The sequence below is a fragment of the Centropristis striata genome, chromosome 9 (genome assembly GCF_030273125.1).
Source record: "Centropristis striata isolate RG_2023a ecotype Rhode Island chromosome 9, C.striata_1.0, whole genome shotgun sequence".
Lineage (NCBI taxonomy): Eukaryota > Metazoa > Chordata > Actinopteri > Perciformes > Serranidae > Centropristis > Centropristis striata.
Window position 1 is genome coordinate 7,179,769 of NC_081525.1, and position 22,747 is coordinate 7,202,515.

Genomic DNA, 22,747 nt, shown 5'->3' on the forward strand with positions numbered 1-22,747 from the left:
AGAAAAGAAAGGAGAGAAAGAAAAAACAAAAGACAGAAAGAAAGAAAGAGAAAAGAAGACAGAAGAAGAAAAGAAGAAAGAAAGAAAGAAAACAAGAAAAGAAGAAAAGAAATGAGAGAAAGAAAAAAGAAAAGAAGACAGAAAGAAAGAAAGAAAGAAAGAAAACAAGAAAAGAAAGAAAGAAAGAAAGAAAAAAGAAGACAGAAGAAAAGAAGAAAGAAAGAAAGAAAGAAAGAAAGAAAGAAAGAAAGAAAGAAAGAAAGAAAGAAAGAAAGAAAGAAAGAAAGAAAGAAAGAAAGAAAGAAAGAAAGAAAGAAAGAAAGGATTAGAAGTAAATATAACTGCCAGTTGTTTAACTCAGTAAAGTCAGTATATAAACTCAATCGTTTCCCAGTGGAAACAAATCTAAGATGTAACTAAAACAAATTATAATATTATTGAGCCTTCAGTCAGTGTCCTCTGTCCTCCTTTTGACTAATTTGGACAGTTGCGGCAGATATGTTTACATGAATTTGTCAATTTTTAAGATACTTGGCAAACTAAACTAAACTAAACAGCACAGACAGCTTTAGTGGAGCTACCGTGCTGAGATTGTATAAACACAAAAACTGCAGTCAGAGCATACTGAAACATCTCTTCAACATGTTTATATTTTGATTGATTGATAAAGTGTGGGCTTTTTACTTGCTGCGGTTTAATTTAATAATTTAATAATTGCACTTACTTCTAGTAACAAGCATAATTATGCACCTGTCAGTTTAATTAAAAGCCTAAGTTGGTAAGAATTCTGTCACTGCAGTATTGAGAGGAAGAAAAGGATCTAACTGCCAAAATTGAAAACCAAATACCTACCAAAGTAAGAAATATCCAAATAGTGGAATATTAAGGCCCAACACTATTTAGTTGAGGATTATGATGCATATCTTGGTTCATTAGCATATTAGAAATATTAAAGAATAATTAAGTCTACAATCGTCTTTAGGACACCAATTAAGATAATTACCTTACATAATTCCACAGTGTCTTTAATTCTCTGATTTATAAGCGTGAAAACTGTGAAACTGTGACATTTTCTCTGACAAATATCTAGAAACTATTAAAAAACATGAAAAACTACAGACAAAATAACATGTAAAGTCAGATCTTATCGAAAGTTCAGCCATTAATAATTTAATCTAAGTGTTTATTTAGCTGATTTATGTATAAACAGATTGAATGGGCCTTTAACAAGGCAATCCTTCAGTTTTTTCATATAAAAGGAGAATTTTACACATTAAAGGAAGAAGAACAAAATCTGGTAGCTTGCTTCTCATCTACACTTCAGGCTACTTCTACGACCATAAAACACACACACACACACACACACACACACACACAGATTGAGATGATGATCACAGAATATCTCTGAATAAAAACCAGATCGTCACCTAAAACTATCACAAAACCCCCTACGTCTCATTTTACTGTGTAAGTTATCAGGTCAGATTTCAAGGGAAGTCTTTTTTTATCGTGAAAAGTTCTTCCCAGGAAGAAAAATTTACTTTGGAAGTTTCCATTGTCTGGCTCTTCAAAACAACACTTCAAAAACCCCATATGCAGTGATTCCAGGGAATGGGAACTGAGTAACAATGGGCTTATTGCAAGAACCAATTGTGCAACACACAACCATTCTTAAGTGGTGTGTACAACTGATTTTGGAGAACTTCAACAATTTTCTCGGATTTTGAATTTTCTCTAAGGCTCAAATAAAACGTATGAGTGATCCAGAGCTGCTGTAGGAGTTGTGCAGTTTGTCACTAATGGATTACATATTTCATTACTCTGACTTTTGAGTTTGATGAGCATATATAAATGATGAAGTAAGAGAAAGAAGTTCATTCGGGGGAACAAGTTCAGCTGCAGAGAGTAAAGACATGTTTGTGAGATGTCGTACCTTGACGTGGCTCTGAGCGCCCAGGTTGTAGATCTCTGTTGGCTTCACCTGGTTGATGATCTTCACCAGACACGTGCTGTCAGTCAGATCGCCGTAATGCAGCTTCATGTCTGACAAAGAGCGGGACAAAACACACAATGATACACTCACAATAATACAAATTTAGGCATTTCACATGTTCAATCATCTGAAATATCTGAAGACCTGATGCTCCGATGATAGAAGGTGATGGATGGATGAGTGGATGGATGGATGGATGAGTGGATGGATGGATGAGTGGATGGGTGGATGGATGGATGGGTGGATGGGTGGATGGATGGATGGATGGGTGGATGGATGGATGAGTGGATGGATGGATGGATGGATGGATGAGCGGATAGATGGATGGATGGATGGATGGATGGATGGATGGATGGATGGGTGGATGGGTGGATGGGTGGATGGATGGATGGATGATGGATGGATGGATGATGGATGGATGGGTGGGATGGATGGATGGATGGATAGATGCATTTTCATTATTTTATCTATTTTCTTATCCTGCTGTATCTTATTTTATCTTATTTGTATTTTTATTTCTATTTCCCTGTTTTAATTGACTGTTTTTACTGTTTTCAATTGTGTCTTGCTGTTTTAACCCATTAAGGCCTAAAACGACTGGAAAGAAATGCCTGGAAAACCTCTCGGCGATTTTGAAAGAACCCCCTAAAACCTGAAGTTTTTCTGGAAATTCAACAGAAGATTTTTCAGCCTCTGTAGCAGATAGAAAAAAAGGATTTGAGAGCTTATACCCGTGGCTGTCATGAGAAGTTGAGTTTATTTGTCCAAACCTTCAATAAAGTTTTTTAAAAAATCAACAAACTCAGCAAATGTTACATTTGACTGAATAAAAAATCCTATGCATAATACTAATAGATGCCCATTAGCAAGATGCAAACATGATATGACCATTGGAAGAAATAGACAGTTCTCATTACCCTACTGTAATAAAATTATTATTAATATTAATATATTATTAATAATATTATTATTATCTCCAGATGGCCACAAATCTGTCTGTTCTTCGGTGAAAATATGTCGTCTAAAAACATATTCCTCATCCATAAATGCCGGTCGATTGGTTCCGAGGGTTCAAAGTCCGGATCAGCAATAAAATCATCGGTGCTGTTTTCATCAGATCTGTTCCGTCACTTACTGCTGAGCTCCTCCGCTATAGTCGTCTTCCGCCATGATTTCAAAGTTCTGGAAAAGTCCGATGTTGCATTGGGACACTCCCGCATGTATTCTGATCATGATTCTGATGCATTTCATTGGCCAAGAGACCGAAAATAAATACAATATAATAAAAAAATACAAATACTACAAAATGACATATCCGCTATCCCGGCCTTAAGGGTAGAGTGACGCAACAGCGCTCCCGGTTTCAATGGTAGAAATGTGGTAATGCTTTCCCTGCGTAAATGGGTTAATGTGTATGTAAAGCACTTTGAATTACCTTGTGTTGAATTGTGCTATACAAATAAACTTGCCTTGCCTTGCCTAGATCAACTATGCTCTGGTTTAAATGCAATTACTGACAACATATTGATGCTGTTACTGTTGAAGTGAAGTATTAGGTTTTTTATTCTGAGCGTACACTACTTGTGGCTTGCAGCACTGCGGCCTGAAGAAAATGTTCTACTAGGTTTTACGGTATAAAGTGTTCGTTCCTCTAGAGACCACAAAATCGGCCCTATAGGGAAAACGGGTATCCAGGGTCTGCAACTATTGGCACCTGCTACATTTGAACTATGAAATCTGTTTTGTATCCACGGTTAGAACCTAGACGTAGACAAATGATAAAACTGTATCTCAAAAGGTTTGTGACAGTGTGACAGCAGGGGTGTAGACAGGAAACTTACTGCCTTCAGTGTGCGTCTGTGGGTTCTGGTAAAGATGTTCAATGCGCCCCGTGTTGAAGGAGCTGGAACGACGCAAAATACCGTGAACCTGTGAGAAAAAGGAGAAAAACTTCTTGTTTATTTTATTTTACAATAACTATTTTGATCTTAGAGAGGAGAGCACAAGAGAGGCTGTAAAAAAGACCACATTTTTTCACAACATTCATGACACTTGTGGGCACTTGGAGGTGTTGTATATATAAATTGCATTTTCAGAGAAATTCAACTTGCATTTTTTTAATGATTTGTCATTTTAACTGTTATTATGCACAAAAGACTTGTTCCCACTTCTAGTTATAATTTTGCTGATTCCATAGAGCTGCAGAGAGTGAAATTAGGGCCACAGTGAGTAAAATGTAAAAGAGCAAAAAAACATCCTGAAGCTGCTTGTTGGGGTTCAGAGGGTTAAATGTCAGATAAATGGAGTCTTTATCACATAACTATACACAGCACTTTGTTGACAAGATTTCACATATTCATGCTATGATGGCCTACTTTGATTTACTATGTTGGATCAGTGCAGTATTTAGTTGATATAAGCAAATTGTGTCTCATGGTTCCAGCTCGCTGCCTGTGATCTGTATCCGTGTTCTGGAGGGGGACGTGTGAGGAAGCTCTGCTCGGGGAAGATAACAGAACCTGATCCAAGGGGAGTCCATTAGAGGGAGGACGCTGTGCCCTGACCTCACTTCCTTTATTCACTGTGGACTTCCTGCCGGCCTGAGTGCTCCTCTTTAACCCTTCATAGGGCACTCTTTGAAATACTTGCAAATTCCAAATTTCAACCCTAGAGAATATTGGAGGATATTACATACTGCCAGAATGTGTAAAAAAAAAAAAACATACGGACCTGGGAGAGAAAAAAGTTTACGAGATTAAAGTGGCAAATTTACGTGAAAAAAATGCGCAGATTTATGAGATTCAAAGTGGTGAATTTGCGAGAAAAAAGTTGCTTTTTTCCCACTTTTTTCTCGTAAATCTGTGACTTTTTTTGCGCAGATTTGCCACTTTAATCTAGTAAATTTGCAACTTTTTTCTCAATATATTGAGAATCTGATCTTTGCTGATTAGCTGGAAGAAATCCATGTGGTTCTACGAGCTCACAGAGAGACATGGAGACCCCATTTTGATATCCACTGAAGTTACCAAATACAGTTCTTCACCCGATAAAGGGTTAATGCCACATTACCCCCCCACCTCCACATGCAGCGTCCCCAAAAGGGACCCAGTCCACTTCCTCTCAGATGGCGAGGCTGACCAGGCGGGCTGGGATGAAGGTGTGTGTTTGTCTGTGTGCTGCTGCACATGTGAGGGGGAAATGAAGTCATGCAGCTACTGTCAGGAAAACACAATGTGCGCTGGTGCAGCATGCATGTGTTGTACTGTGTGTATAGTCACTTTTCACAGGTGTGAAACCAACGCCGCAGCCTTACGTAGCAGAAACAGCTTGTTAACCTCCACGTCCATCCACAGACTGTTGACTCTCTGTGCTCCTATAAACACACGGCGCTGCAGGTGAAAGTTAGTGACCTCACTCATACGACCGCATAATAACAGCTATTTCCCTGTTAATAGTGCAACCCTGGGTCAAAAGGTGAGGGGTTAACAGCAGAAATGGTCTTATCGTGGTGAGGAGGTGTGAGTCACGTTACATCACGCTCCCTGAGGAGCTCCCACACACTGCTGCGGCTGGACCGAGCTTATCGAGGGAATGTCGCCCTGTATGCTTGTGTTTGTTGGCATACACGAGTGTCTGCATTTATTTCTGTGTATGTGTGCGTCTGAGCTTTCACAGGACAAGTTCTCTGGACTGTTAAGGCTGCAGGCTGGATTTCTCTCTCACCTCGTAGCCTTTAGCGAGCAGGAACTCAGCCAGGTAGGAACCATCCTGAAAAGACGAGAGAAAATGCAGCTTAAAATGTAGAAAATGTAGAAAACACACAGTTTTATTGTAAAAAATATCACATTTTGAAGAAACGAAGACGAACAAGGAAATACTGTGACGTCACAAGCACACAATTACCTTAAAAATAACGGTAGAATTCTAAATAGTCTAAATTACAGATTTTGTTTTTTAATTACATTTAAATTTACAGTAAAAAAAACTTTCCCCATACAGCAAAAAGCATACCATAAAGTAGGATATATTCTTTTTCACTATGAAGTTCTGGCAAACAAAGTAATTTTCCGTAAATTACAGATTTGTGCATAAAAACCATAGAAAAGACAAAAGCAGTTTAAAAACTAGAGACCAATGGACAAAATAATCAAAAATGATTTATAAAATGTCATAAAGAAATAAAAGAAAAGAAAAGGAACATTTAGGAGCTATAACAAGAGTAATGATAGTAAAACATAAAACACGGTAAAACATTCATCAGCCAAGTTTGGAAAAAAATTCATTCAAGAAATCACAAAGTCCCATTTAGGACACAAACTGTGTTACAGTCTTTTCTACAGGCCAAATGGAACCAAAAGTGACTGTACGAAATGTGGATGTAATAACTGCTAACTACTACTACTAAAATTAGGCAAAAACTGCTTAATGGAGAGAAATGTCAAATCTTTTACGACAAATAACTGATCATGTAATGAACAGATAAAGTTAGATTACTTTTTATAAATAACCCCAGTTATTACCTCCAGTTAAACTATATTATAGTACTTAATTATTAATTGACTATTGAGTTAATTTGATGCGATACTTTATCAGATAATTTAATCATTACAGAAGTTTTATGACATTTTATTACACCTCCACCTCCATCTGAAGGGATCTCTGCTGTGGTTAATGCTTCTGGATTATGGAAGATCCGTATTATATCTTACACATGCACGATGAACAAATTTGAAACGGTGCGGATCCTAAAACCAGAAACAATAGAAACCAGGAACATCAGAAAATGAGAAGTGCTGGATAAAGGACTATTCAATAAAGCAGAAGTTGTTTTCTGTTGAATAGGTACAGTAAAGCAAATCACGTTTTCATCATTTTATTGACTAGTGCACCAGCAGATATCCAAACATAGTGTCATATCGTAACTTCTAGAGAGAAGCTATGAGAGAATACCACACAAAAACCTTGAAATTGGTAAATCTGTCCGGTTTAATGATTAGTTGGAACATAAACCTGTATATTTTTCACTCCATAATTCATTAATGGACATGAAATCAAATACTCTTCTGTCATGTTGGTTAGAGCTGCAAAGAATAATCAAAAATCAAATAGCTGTTGACTCTATATCCCGATGCTGCGTTCATCGGTGTGTGAATGAATTCCCAATGGTGGCAGGTGGCACCGTTTAGGGTATCCTCTGCCACCAGTATGAATGTGTGTGTGAACGGGTGAATGAGTGCAGTCTGTAGTGTAAAGCGCTTTGAGTGGTCGCAAGGCGACTAGAAAAGCGCTATATAAGTGCAGGTCCATTTACCATTATTAGATTGTTTTTTTATTTTGATAATTTTATCAGTATTTTTTAAGAAAGAAAGCAAAATCTCTGATTAAAGCTTCCAAAATCTGAATATTTTATGATTTTTTTTACTTCTCTATGACACTAAAATGAATATCTTTGAGTTGTGGACAAAACGATACGTTTGAGTATGTAATTTCAGGCTTTGGGAAACAATGATAGACAATTTTCACCATTTATTTCTATTTTACAGACCAAACAACTTATCAATTAATTGAGGACAAAATCAGCAGACTAATCAGCAATTAATATAATTGTTAATTGCAGCACCTCGTGTTTCTCATTCCCACTGTAGCTCGGCACTTAGTTAGGTGTAACATTCACATGAATCAGGAGCTTTGGGTCGACATCAAGCGTGTTTGTGTGTGTGTGCGTGTGTGTGTGTGTGTGTGTGTGTGTGTGTGTGTGTGTGTGTGTGTGTGAGAGAGAGCGGGCCCTGTCAATAAGGTCTTGTTCCCCTCACCCATGTTACTCCTCGTCTTTTTTCCCTGCTCAGACTTTCCGACCGCACATTCTGGAACACTCTGGAACATTCCGAACTAGTCATGGCATTCATCCCTCAATCCCCCTCACATATGTGCACACACACACACACACACACACACACTGCCAGCCCCACACGCCCTCTCCAGGTCTGGGGGTAACCGTTGAGGTGGAGGGCAGAGAGCAGTGGAGGAAAGGGAAAGGGTTTAAAGTGGGGAGGGGGGTTGAATGTTGGAGGACACCCAGGAACCTGCACTCAGCATCAGGCAGGAATACGGCTGCATTAGGAGCCTGCTGCTGCTGCTGCAGGTGGGCAAAGTCTCACATGGAGCTATTTCCCTGTCTACGCTTTACTCTCCCAATCTGATAACTGCACACTGGAAAAACTCTAGCTCGCTAGTTGTTCAAAAAAAAGTAACAGCAGAGACTTGTTAAAGGCCACTAGGGGTCACAGTCGTGACATGTCACGTACAGTGGGTTTATCAGAGCTTTGTTTGCTAAAAACAGCTTGAAATATATATATATATATATATATAACACGTACACTTAAAAGTTAATAGGGCACTCATTGAAATACTTGCAAATTCCAAATTTCAACCCTAGAGAATATTGGAGGATATTACATACAGCCAGAATGTGTAAAAAAAAAAAAAAAAAACACACGGACCCAGGGGAGGGGGGTAATATTTTGAGAAAAAATTTTACGTGAATGCGCAGATTTATGAGATTCAAAGTGGTGAATCTGCGAGTAAAAGGTTGCTTTTTTCACTTTTTTCGCGCAGATTTGCCACTTTAAATCTCTAAAATCTGCAACTTTTTTCCTTGTAGATTTGCCAGTTTAATCCAGTAAATTTTCAGCTTTTTTTCCCAAAATATTAGCCGATTAGCTGGAAGAAATCCATGTGGTTCTACGACCTCACAGAGAGACATGGGGACCCAGTTTTGGATATCCGCTGAAGTTACCAAATATGGTTCTTTGCCTGATAAAGGGTTAAATGTAAAAAAATTTTAAAATACCAATGCAACACGAATTATCCATTAACTTGCATATTCTTAGATGTCTAATCACATTCAAACTTGTGATTCAGCTATCAATAAAAAGCATGGTATTAATTTGAAGCAAAATTATGCATTTCTAGATTGCACACGGACTTTTCTGTTTGTTGACATGGCCGTTTGTTGCATCCACTCTGCAGTCTAGAGCTGAAAACACACTGGACCCACATCACGATATATGATGCACGTCAAGTGCTGCTAGGGTTGGGTATCGTTTGAATTTTAACAATCTTGATTCAGATTGTGCTTATCTGCTTATTCTGGTTCTTAAACATTCTAGATTTAAATTAGTTGCGGGACCAGGTCAAAATGGGTCACAAAAAAAACAAACAAAAACGTATTTATAAAAACTTTTACCAAGTCTAATTAAATTAATTTACATGTAAAGCAGTATGAAGGGAATATCAATTGATATGTTTATTTTAGTTGCTTTTATAAAATAATATGAACTAGTAATCTGTTCATTCTTTTTACATTAACTGTGATTGAACTTAAACATATGTCGGGCCAGTAAATACAATCAGCCAGTTCTGTCTGTGTTCATACAACAAATATGATTTGAATTTAATTTTACCAACCACATAAAAACTGTTCAACAACAAAAAAAGAGCCACTAAATAGCAGAAAGGTACTTTACACTAACAGCTTGAGTTTCTCACAATTTAACAGACGCAAATTAGTTTTTTCTCAAAAGGCCTTTGGAACTAAATCAGTGTTATTTTCTTTCTTTACACCTCTACTTTTCCTAAAATAAAATACTACTACCAGTCTCCGACAGCCTCATCCACTGACGCAGACTGTGAAATGCAGCTGAAAGCAGCGGAAAATCTAGTAAATGGGGATATTTTGGCGAACTATTCCTCCTCGGGTTTAGAATGAACTTTGACCATGATGCATGTTTATTTTAGCAAGGGTTAAAGTGGCTAAACCGAAGCGTTAAGTTAAATCTAAACAGGTGTTTTCTTGATTACACCTACCGATTACACCTAGAACTTCTCCTGAATAGTATTTCATTTAGATCCATACAATTTTACCCGTTTCATAAAAATGAATGCATGCTTTAGTACTGGTCGAAATGTGTTTTTAATATGATTTTCAGTTCTGCAGGTTGAGTTTTCAGGCTGTGCGGTCGTTGGCACCGCTGCCCAACCTGTTCCTGCCTAACCCCGGGGAGGGAGATGGGCACGGGCCCTGGCAGCCCCTCGCCCGTCCCCACGGCGTTCAAAGCTCCGGCCGGTGTCATGTTTTCCTGCCCCTGTGCCAGGGTCAAAGCGTTCCACGCCAGACCAATATGGAAAACAAGCCTGATGAGCTGCAGCTCTGTTTCAAAACAAGAGGCTCCTTTGAGGCTGTATTAGCCCATAAACCCTGGCCTCACCTCGCCGTTTCCTGTTATGGGGAGCTGGGCGCTCGGTGGGAGCGGGGGGAGGGGGGTGGACACGTACGCACACACACACGCACATACTAACATACACACAGCTACATGCTCACCTGCCAGGTCAATTTCACACCACAAACTCCTCAAAGACAGTAACAGGAGGGAGGACGCTAACTAAAGTGTGACACATTGATGGTCTCATATTTAAATACTGGTGCTATTAAAGTATGAAATTCCCCTCTCTGAATGTTGAGGATTTACTGCAGAGACAGCAAGAGTGTGAAAACTCCTGCTGCCAACATGGTCTCACAGAAATCCGTGAAATAGCCACGGATTTCGCTTAACTCAAAATCCGTGGAATAGCCACGGAATCGCTCAAATTTCCGTGAAACTGACACGGATTTCGCTACAATGCAAGTTAATGACAGTCATATCCCGTGGCTATTCCAACATACAAAGTGATTATGTACATTCACTGAGTGAAGATTTAGAAAATAAAACATATATTTCTCGCTAGAAATGTGATCAAAATCCATTTTTATGCAGAAACTAAGTCAAAATATTGATTTTTCACTAAAAATGAGAGAACTGTCCGCCATGTTTTTTGTTCTGACCGCCGGGACCTTGAAAGTCACGTGACTTGGACCAAACCAATAGCCACGGGATATGACTTCACGGAAATTTGAGCGATTCCGTGGCTATTCCACGGATTTTGAGTTAAGCGAAATCCGTGGCTATTTCAGGGATTTCTGTGAGACCAGGTTGCCTGCTGCACATAGGTAGAGGTGAGAAACCTTTTACTTTTACTGTCACTTTAAACTTCAACTTAACATTACTTTGAAAAAATAAATCAAAAATTCAGTCCTTAAAGGGGCTAGAATTTATTTATATAATCATATCATTACACACGAGAGAAAACATACTCTATCATCAATCAGATAAAGGATATTAATCAAATTCCTACCACTATTGTAAAAGACATAAACCGTATAGTTCTAGACACTAGTGATGTTAATTTTTTTGTAAACAACATTTTAAGGACTGAATTGTGCAAGTGCAGCTGTTTGGGTGCCAAGCTTTCTGTTGTTATGTTTTTTAAAGGTGTAGCCTTTACCTTGTTATCAGACAGCTCCTTCCAACAGGGAACTGAAGCCATTATATCCATCTATGCTCTTTTCAGACCCACCAGAGTTGCAGAACACTGAATTTGCTGGTCTAACGCTGCCTCGATTGGTTCGTTTTTTTGTGTTACTGTGTGACAAACTAACCCTTTAGAACACCAAAGTCATACAACAACTCATACTGAAACTCCCTTTTTATGCTTGGTAAAATAACTATTTTAAATAGTTTGAACCCTTTAGAACACCAAAGTCATACAAAAACTCATACTGAAACTCCTTTTTTATGCTTGGTAAAATAACTATTTGTGATAGTTTGAACCCTTTAGAACACCAAAGTCATACAACAACTCATACTGAAACTCCTTTTTTATGTATGGTAAAATAACTATTTTTGATAGTTTGATAGAAAAAATCTAAATATAGTGTACACTGAAATTTTTAGGTGGCTAAAATATGTTTTGACTACTACTTCTTCCACAGCAGTACAAGCCATCTATACAATGATTAGATCTTCTTCTTCTAGGAAGAAAAACACTAGGCCTTTAAAATCCCAACATAAAAGAAAACAAATCATCCCATATAACTAGAGAAAACAACCAGAAAGAATGGGGAACTCAGAAAGAAATAAAGACAAAGGTGAACATCGAAAAAGATCCAGAAAGGGTGAAAGGACAGAGAAAAAAAAAGTGAAGCCAATGTTGACATTAGACTAAATCAGTCCATGTGTCTGAAAAATGTTAACAATGCTCGGTGATCAGAACTGCTCTCATGCTTTCATTAGATCCAATCAACATTCCCATCATCATCATTATCACATCATCATCATCGGGTGGACATGCTTTCTCAAGGTGGCACTGCCACATAATCATCATAATCACATCACTCCCAAACGTTTAGTTCATCACTATGAACGCCTGAGACCAGCTTTGCCAAAGGGCATTTCTTTCTTTCTTTAAGTTTATTTGACAGGGACCACGCATATTAAACATACGTTTAAAAACTTGAAATCAGAGATAGAGCTAAATGACAGGCGGCCATGAGCCAGTTAAACAAGATTACCAAAGATACACCGTTTATTGTAAAAAGGAACTTTACGAACAGGCATTATGGCCGAAATTTGAACTTTCCAACAGTCCACGAATGGATCATTTCGATACAAAAGTTATAAAAAGTAATCAAAACAAAGCTAAAAATAGTGATATTTCTGTCAGAATCACTTTATTCTACATGTGTCATTGAAAACGTGTCCAAAAATAAAGCGTTTGCACTAACTTTATCCTGTTAAAAACCTTCAATTCTGCTCCTCAGCGACACTGAAGCCATCCTGCTGAGACAAACGGTCATGTGATAAATATCTTTTTGCACAGAGCTGAGAGTAGAGGACAGGACAGGTTGCAAGCAGAGGTTGTAAAAATTGGGCCCAATATTATTTTCCAATATCCATGACAGTGATTTAAAAAGTGTTGCATATATAAATCCATTTTATAAAAAAGAAAATTAATAACTAATTTATCAGAGAAATTCAACTTGCATTTTGTTCTTTTTTTATGATTTAACTGTGCTATTCTGCACATAAGAAATTTTAATGTTTTCAATGTAATGTACAGAGCTTTTAATAATATTTATCAGATAGAATTAATAAAAATTAGAAATCACAGCAGCCCAGCACAGTTCAGGTGTATATATGAGGATTTCTAGGATTTTAGGTAATTTGAGGGTTAGTCTGGACCTCTCATTAAAAAAAAATCCTGTGAATTTATGGATTTTCATTTAGAATTAGAAAATGGTCGGTGGGCCACCTGGCACCTTAACGCAGTCAGACATGTCTTTAAGAATGTCATTATTTCCAAGAGCCTAAGTTTTGTATCACCAACCCACCAAAAAGAAAATCAGTTTGGAGACAAAAAAAAGAAAAATTTCACATTTTAGGATCAGGCAGACGTGGATTCTTAGCACTTGAACATATCTGTACATACTTATCAGTATGCACATTGTAGTAAACAGCTATAACCTCGTTAACCATTAAAGAAGAGAGTATGTCATGTCTGCACAAACCTGAGCACTATGAGTTTAATGCCCCCTGCTGGTGGAACAGTGAACTAATGGGGCCTTTCACCAACAGTTCTGTGCAGTTAGATCACCTACCCAACATTTAAGTAAAAACTGTCCAGTATCTGGAAGCATTAAGCATGTATTTCTGTTCACAGAGTTCCAGGCCATATGTGCGTCTAATTGTCATAGTGTGTAAATTAATCACTTTAATGTGCTTTCATTAGACCGCAGAGAGGAGCTGCCAAGCACGCCACTAGTCTGCAATTAGGCCTGATATGGTTTAATGACGCTGTAATCACAGACCACAACACACACAAGCACATGCACGCTCATAAAGCTCTAAGTAGGAACAGACAATATTTGAACTGTGGAGGAGCGAGAGGGATCTGACTACATGCCTCTACACCTCAACCTGACTGAGAGAAGTCACTGCTAATTCATTTTAGGATTAACTGGAGCATCAACTGGGATGTTAGTTTTGGGGGGGAAAAAAAGTATGTTATTTACCTCCGAAAAAATTAAAAGCGGAGTCCTTGTTAGTCCAACCAAACGCTAAACAAGACATTTTTACTGAACAAAACATTCAAATAAACTGTCATTAAGTGAAAATACAGTGAAAGTGTCAAAGTTATGAGACCAAACCGTAAACGTCCTTTTTTTTATATGTATATAATGTTTTATATAACTTTATTGGCATGTTGCCTTGGATAGCATCCAAGGCAACATGCCAATTCTGCTTCTGCTTCTGCTTCTCTCCGTTATTTACACTATATATATATATATATATATATATATATATATATATATATATATGTCTTGAAGAGGAATTTTAAATAGCGATTGAGACTAGGGGTGTGCCATATCGTATCGATCATGATTATACCGGTTTATATACCCGGGGATTAAGTGCACTTCGGTCCTTGACCTGTCAGTCCTGGGATTTGAACCGGCGACCCTCCAAGCCCGATTTCTAACCTCTAGGCCACAGACTGCCCACTTTACACTACATTTCAGATTTATGATTGATTTTTATTTTGTTGAATGTTTTTATACAGATTGAAAAAAACATATTTTCTTTATATTTTTCAATATTTTGTAATATCATCAAGGATATCATTATCGCAAAAATACCCTGAAATATCTTGATAATCATTTAGGGCCATATCGTCGACCCCTAATTGAGACCATAGTGTTGTCCTAAAAAACATTTTTGAGGTAATAAATCAAGTGAGAAGTTTTCTCATTTTGTATTGAAATGAATGGACTAAAATGCTTCTGCAGACCCTGTCAGCACCCCGTTTGAATTGTCAGTAGAATGCAGCGTAAGGCACACCTGGTTTGCCTCCCTGCTCAGACCCGGAGGTTGCCGCCTGGCTTTAAAACAGGCTTGTCACTGGAATAAAAAAAGAGAGCATCCTCGTATCAATACGACTTCCTGTAATCCTGTATTCAGGATTCATACAGCTTTTTAACGATAAAACTCAGGCACTTTGTAAGCACTTTTAAAGGTACTTAAACCAAATATTTCAAGACTCTCATAGCCCTAAATCACCATATCGAAATTGTTAGTAGAAATGCTATGCAAAATATAAAGTTTAACTAATTAATTTAAGCGCACAGCAATCGCTGTATGTTGTTATTTTATTTTACAGCTGTTCAAATGAACTTTTATTGTATGTTTTGATCATGATTATTTAAATGCGTTCTCATTTTAAATGTAATGGATCAACGGAGGACAGATTTAGCTTTGAATGACGAGTGAAAACAAAGAAAATACAGGACAAAGGGCCTTAAAATTTCTTATAAATCAGTTCCATGTCTGGTGGGAGACACCAGGGGACAATAAACAAATATTATGATGGGATTGTTTCATTTCAAATATTAAAATAACCATTTTTAGACTCAGTTTTACACTGACTGGGCAAATAAAAGAGCAGATTATGTTGAATATCAAGCATTTTCAATGCGTACATTTGAATTAAAGCATATTCCTAACCTTGAAAACACTAAATTAAGCATTTTCCACACTTTTAAAACTTTAAACAAGCTCTGTGTATTATAAAACTGTATTTCAAACATGCATGTGTTGACTGCAGCTGCTTGCATCTCAGACTTCACTGAGAGGAGGAATCAGCCTTGAAGGAGCCATCAGCAGCCATTATGAGCGACAGAGGAGATGTGTGCACAGATTCTTAGCTTTATGATTATTATTGCTGGCACTGGCTCAGATTCTGTCCTGTGCTGCTAACAGAGGAGGCGAGAGAGAGGAATGAGAGTGTATCAAACGCCAACAAAGGCCGAAGGAAAGGAAAGAGACTCGTAGGATGAGCATCAAACAGCTCGAGGGCGCGTACACTGTAAAAAAAGATAAACAATAGCTACTCAATAAAATTTAGGCGACAGATTGCAAGCAATATTATTAATTAAATCTATACGTTACAAGTTGAGTTAATAACTTAACAGGAAGTGTCAATTAAAAACTGACTAATTCTATTGTCTTGGATTCATTCAAAATTCTCTTGATTTAGAATTACATACACATAAAGATTATATTTAATGTGATCAGAATAAGTAGATTCTATCTTAAAACATTTTATATTAAAGTTACTTAACCCATTGAAGCCTGGAAAGCGGATACGTCATTTTGTATTATTTGTATAAGCTCTCAAATACTTTTTGAATTTCATTTCTATCTGCTCCAGAGGCTGAAAAATCTATCATTTAGTAGAAGAGTTGACACTTTTTTTCCCAGAATTTTTCCAGAATTTCCAGAAAATTAGAGGCTTATTGCCTCAATGGGTTAAACAACTGCCTCAAAATCAAGGACGCATTTATATTTAATACATTTTATCAAATTTATTAAGTCAAATTAAATGACTACAGAATAATTTATTACAGTGTATCGCAGCGCAGCCTTGTTTTCCCAACCCGACGAGCAGAAGAAAGACATGCGAACCTCAAAGCCAAAATAAAGTTTTAGTGTCGGACGGAGAGACTGGACCTGTCCTCTTCATAACCCCGCATCGTTAAACAGCTCTATCAGCCAGAACCCCTGCCCGGCTCTGCAGCGCTGCTTTGGCACTCAGGTGGTCTCCCATAACTCACACCCTCTCAGCCCAAAGCTTCACACTGAGACAGCAGTCAGAAACATTCAGACTGAGCAGCATGCTGCCGTGAAATTTATGAACAGTAGTTAGCCAGCCGATTTATGGCATCACTGTGACCCGGACACCCCGGCTAGTGACTTGTGAGATGGTGTATCCAGATGGCTGCCCGCTGCCTCCTGCACAGGCTCGCCGTATCCAACAATATAAGCATGACCGGCGGTTTTAAAAATGAATTAACGCTGTTATTCTTTGTTTTTTCATTAAAGAGGGTGAGGGGAGTTGGAGCTTTGGAAAAGTGCTGCTTCACAAAGGAATGTGAGATGCTGAAAATGACTTTCCAAGACCTCTGATAGTTCAGGAGGGGGATCGGGGAGACAACTCTAACCTCAAACATTCCCCAAATCTCTGCTGCTTATTCTCTCGGTTTTATTTGGAAATTAATTCCCAAACCGTGACAATGCTTTGCTATGCACACACGTTCACACTTATATAAACATGCACACACAGAACCATGGATGCAAATGTCTCTGACAGGTTCAAGCTGCTGCCACCTGCTTGAAAAATAGTTATGATGGAAAATTCAAATACTGTGTGATCGAGTTTTTCATGTCATTAAGATTTCTGAAGAGCATAGAGTTACCTCCTTATACGACCAAGTGGAAGGTTTGGACCTACAATAACTGCCACTGAGAACTTTATTAATTTCTTTACTTTATTATTTTCTTCTGAATATCCTGGGTATATTAGTTATTGTTTTTAATATCAATTCTTTTTTGTTTGCTTCAATTTGTTAAGGTCTTTTTTTTTTATCTATTTATTATTGTAATTTATTTATTCTTCTTTTATCAAATATGTTATTTCAATGGAAGGGATTGTTTTTTGAATGTTTATAAATGTTTGTTTTGTGTGTTTATTGAAAATGTGCACAATTTCAATAAATGTACTTTTGAAATAAAAATCAAAAGGGGCAAATATGCACAAAAATCCAATCAATGACACATTAATGTGTTGCAATTTGGCAACATATCAGCATTAACAGCATGTAACAAACTAATAGATGCTCATATATTATCCACTAAACTAAAATCAGTAAGTTTGAAACCACTTTACAACAACCATTTTTTTAATCTTCAGCATCGAACAGTAAGACTGAATGAACTCAGGCATGTTTAACTCCCAGGGTGAGTTTTTTTTAAAAAGAATTATGGTACTTCTCTTTTGTTATTATAACCATGTGAGTGACACGACTTCCCGAGCTCCAGACAGAGAAACAAAAACAAACAAAGCCATCTGAGTAACATGATAGCAAACATCTTTGACACCATAATCACTCAAGTAGTATCATTTAACCACTGACCCATGATGATGTCATGAAACACCAGTAAGACCAGTTCTACCTCTCCTTTCTGCCCATTGTCCAGATGTTTTGCTCAGGTTATGATCTTTTAGACAAGTCAACCTGCATTCCCACAGATCCTACACAGGACTAGATGCATCCTTAATATTTTTTAACAGCGGGAGAATTGTGTCTAGAACAAAATATTAGAGGTGTAAATCACCAGAGGCCCCGCGATACGATATTATTGCGATTTTAAGCATTTTCCGATATGGTGGGTATATAAAACATATTGCAATTTAACTGTTTAACTGCAGTTTGTGTCCAGAAAATTAAATACAATCAAGAAATGTTTCATCATATAACAGAAAATTCTCTATTCATCTCACTTCAGTCTTTTTACTTCTCCACAATGAGAGTCAAACCCCCAGACTGACCAACAAAGTATTCAGTCAAACTGAACTGAACTGATATCAAAAATGTATGGACGACAACTGCATCATTTTCTAAAACTTTCAAAAACTTTAAGCTTCACTGCTCTGATTTTTTTTTTAATGAAACATAAAAAAAAACCTAACTTTGCAGCGTTATTTCAAAAACTTTCCCACACGATATCCTGACGCACATGGCGCCTATAGATTCCTTAGATCTTCTAGTTTTATATGATACCAGTATCTACAGTATATTCCTAAAAGTGAGCTACGGCCTCTGGAAAAAAAACTGCGAAAAATACAATGCTAAATATCGATACCTGGCGGTGTGTGTAGCAGTGTGTTTGGATCTGACCGGCCTGGACAGGTTGACAGTATTTAGTTCGGTCAGGGTTTTGACTGACTGACGGGCGACAGACACTCTGCTGAGCAACGGCAACACAATGCAAAATAACTTTATATTATGAATAGTGTAGATATACTTTCAGTAGCCTGAAATGTGACGTTAGCAGCACATGAGACTATAGCGGGCCGCCACATTCTAGGTAATTAATGGGAAACCCTTACACCACTTCATCAAGAAGTAGGAATGTTGTCAATATCATGATATGCATTATTTTTAACCATAAAAAAATTTACCGATATTATCATGAACGATACAATATGGCCCACCCCTACATGATGAGCTATGTAGTTGTACTCAGTTCATCATTTTCTGCTGCAGAAGGTATAACTGTTTAAAGCAGAAATGCTCTAAAAAAAACAACAACTGCGAAGATGATTTTCCTCAGGAGTTGGCCGACACAAACACAAATGCAAAAAAATGCTGCAAGAGTAATGTGTGCAAATAAGTTTGCATGATCAACTTAAAATGTGATAATACATCAGTGTGTTTACAGCCTGTTTCTGCTGTCCCTAAGTGGACAATAACATCAACCAGTGCAACCAGAAGACTGTACATGTGAACTAGTGGTACTGGACTAAAACATCCATGATGCATTACAGAACAACTGCAAAATAAACTAAAAATATGCACGAAAAATTAGGTTCCAATATTAGTGTCTTAATAATATCTGTACAGAAAATGAAAGTAAGCAATAAAATAATCCTGCAGCTCTGCACATGTCCACAGACTGTTAACTTTGTAGGAGTGCTAATGAGTGATATCGACTGTACTTTGTACTGTGTGTCTGTGCTGTCAGACAGCAGTTTAATTTCAGATTTTTCCTCTCTGGATCAGACTGGATGACATTCACTGAATCTACAGCATGCATTGTAAAACTAAATGTTCCATCCTTTATAAGAGAGATATTAAGCAGTTTAGTTTGACTTTTGTTCAGCAGTGCAGCAAACAAATCTGTTATCAAGTTATCGCTCTACAAATTTGTTTTCAAACTATTCATTCTGAGCAAGCTGCAAGCTACAAGCACATTAAATTAGCTGTTGGGGCCTTTGTTGCCCTTTGAAGAGTTTGGTCTCATAATAGTGGAACATTGCTGTGAAAATCAGTTTGATTATCTTACATTCGATTTTATATACAAACACTGATTCATAATTTAAACTCTATAAAACACTGTGCTAAGGATTTCAAAGTCCACAACCACCACAAGAATCACTAGAATATTTTCTGATTAAAGTAAGCTGCAACTGTTTGAGAAATTTTCTTAAACCAAAAGTGCCAAACATTTGCTGGTTTATCTTCTTAAATATGAAAATGGGCTGTTTTTCTGAAAATCTTTGAGTTCAGACAAAGCAAGGCATTTGCAAAGACCTCCTTGGGCTTCAGGAAATTAAGAGACAATTTTACTATTTCATAGACAAAACAATTAATGTATGAAATAATGAACAGCATAATTACTGTACAAATAGTTCTTGACTGAAATGTGTTTCTATGCGGATATATATATATAGTATCATATAGTATCATATCTTATATGACACTGTGATAAGGATTTCTACTATATTGCCTGGCCATTCTACATCCTCCACTTCTCACTTTTGGTTCACCTGATTATCATCAATTATATCAATTTGTCATGTTGACAAGAGGGATGACATAAAATCACACATGAATATATCAAGGATAACACAAAAAGACTTCTTTCCATTGTGTTCCTTGATGTAAAGAAAGCAGAGATACAGGAGTGCTGGTGTCAATGAAACAACATACCATCAACAAACAAACACATTTTAAATATAAAGCATTCATTTCTGGATGGACTGATTGCTGAAGGAGCAATACGGCAGTATTAACGCCTGCTTGCCCGGCTGTTTGGTGTTGTTTAGCTGCTAAAGAAGGAATTTCAATGAGATGGTGGCTAATGTGTAACCTGACAACTTCCGTGCAGTGGAAGCAGGTGTTTCAGATGGAAGAGATAACAGGAGAAGAAAGGATTCATCACAGGAGCAGAAATATCTCCACTACTTCTTTAAAGAACATAATGGGAAACAATTGGTCCTTTTGTGTAAGTGGGTATTTGGGCCTATAGCATGTTTGTTCCATGTTCAGCTACTGTGACAGCAGGGAATTCTCTCCCTTTGAGGACAAATAAACTATGCATCTGTCTATTTGTCTCTCTCCATCTATGACACATACTGTTACCTGATGTTGGCATTGTAGCCTTTATACAGTATTTTGGATTTTCACCTTACACTCCTGATTAAAATCTTAAGACCAGGGGAAAAATTACAAGTATTCACATATCGTGTTGGTGGAACATAACCAGGTTGTAAGTTGAGTTTTGAAATGCAAAAACAATAAACAGGAGCAAGAGACAAAAAAGTAGAGTAGGCAAATTATCGAAAACTGAATTTAAAATCAAACAGGCTGTTCAGCAGCTGATCAAAAGTGCAAGACCATAGCCAGAAAAAAGTCAAAATCTCATCATTTTCTATCAGACATTCATACTGTCATGACCCTCTGATAGCAAAGGCAAAAAGGATTAGCATCTTTGAATGTTGCAGGATTGTTGAGCTGCACAAGCAAGGCGTCTCCCAACGCGCCTTCGCTGCTGAGATCAGATGCAGTAAGACTGCCTTTTTAGTTATGGGCAAAAACTTCAAGTTTTTCAAAAAATGACACCTACGCTGAGCCGGAGGATCCTACGGGTTGTCCGTGACGACACAGGCTGATCCTCTCCCCAAATTAAGGCCCTTACTGATGCTGACTGTCGCCCCAATAACTATAAGACGGCATCTGCTACTGATGGGCTTAAAGAACAATAAAAGTCTACAAAGGCCACGTCTCCTCTCATGCCATAAACTTGCCCGTTTGCACTTTGCAAACACAGAGATTCCACTGGAGGTGTTTTCTTTGCAACACAGTGGAGGAGGCTCTGTCATGATCTTGGGTGTTTTTTTAATGCAGTGCAGGCGGGTCATGTACTCTGGCTGTTGCAGCAGGCATCCCTCTTGACTGAGGGCCCTCGCCTGTGCTGTGATGAGTTTCAACAGGACAACGCTGCAGTTTTTTTTTACACCTTTAGCTGTGTTTAGGGTTTTTTTGGGCTATGGTCTTAAACTTTTGATCTGCTGCTGAACAGCCTGTTTGAGTTTGTCTCTTGCTTCTGTTTATTCTTTAAAGACTTCACTTTTGACTTTAAAACCTGGGATGGACATTTTTTTCAATTTCTGGCATTTTGGACCAAACTTAATCGTTAATCAATAATGAGAATGACTGGCAGATGCAGTATTCACCTAATGTGGACAAATAGGCCTACACTACTTATCAAATTATGGTATTGTAGCCTGTATATTGCACATCAGTTTTAACTTAAACCGAAGAACTGAAACGTGATTTTGGTGTGACAACAGCTTCAGGCACAACTTCAGTGTACTTTACCTTAATTAAGTCAACATAAGCTAACGATGAACTATTTTGCAACGTTATCCTTTGTTTAGCAATTTTTTTCATCCACAAGAATGTTATGAAACCATCCCCAAAATGTATTGTCTTCATGAATGAATTCAAATTGTACTTAAAATCTCTAAAAATTCTAACAATAACAAAGGCACAAATATTATATAATATCTTGAAAAGTTTTTCCACTGAAATGAACAGTTAAAACTAATTAGAATCCCCCTTATTGAAAACAACATTTAGACTGTTTTATATGTATTTTATTTTTGTCTATTTATTTTTTTATTTATTTTTATTTTATTTCAACTGCTCTATTATTAAGTTTTATTAACTTATTATAAGTTATACTGTTGATTGATGTTCACCTAGCATACTTTCTACACTTCTGCGAGGTATGTACTGTGAAAAACGCGCCAGAAATGTTTATTTTTGTCCTTTTCAATAAAGAATTGAAGAAGAAAAAAAAGTAAACATAAGCTTAAGATGCCAGAGTAATCATTAGGTTTTAATGGGAAATTTGAGATAGAATAGAGCCAGAGTGGAATTTTTCATCACCTGGCGTAAAAGCCACCGGTGGTTAA

At 37.4% G+C, this 22,747-nt stretch overlaps 1 protein-coding gene across 1 annotated transcript in view; it reads right to left on the reverse strand.

Moving 5' to 3' along the window:
• Positions 1-22,747, reverse strand: part of gmds (GDP-mannose 4,6-dehydratase) — a 244,909-nt gene that overhangs the window by 221,846 nt on the left and 316 nt on the right. Inside the window, exons 2-4 of the mRNA XM_059340705.1 lie at positions 5,717-5,761; positions 3,835-3,922; positions 1,934-2,043 (exon numbers count right to left, since the gene is read on the reverse strand). Of these exons, the coding sequence (XP_059196688.1) occupies positions 1,934-2,043; positions 3,835-3,922; positions 5,717-5,761 (243 nt within the window). The remainder of the gene's footprint in view (positions 1-1,933; positions 2,044-3,834; positions 3,923-5,716; positions 5,762-22,747) is intronic.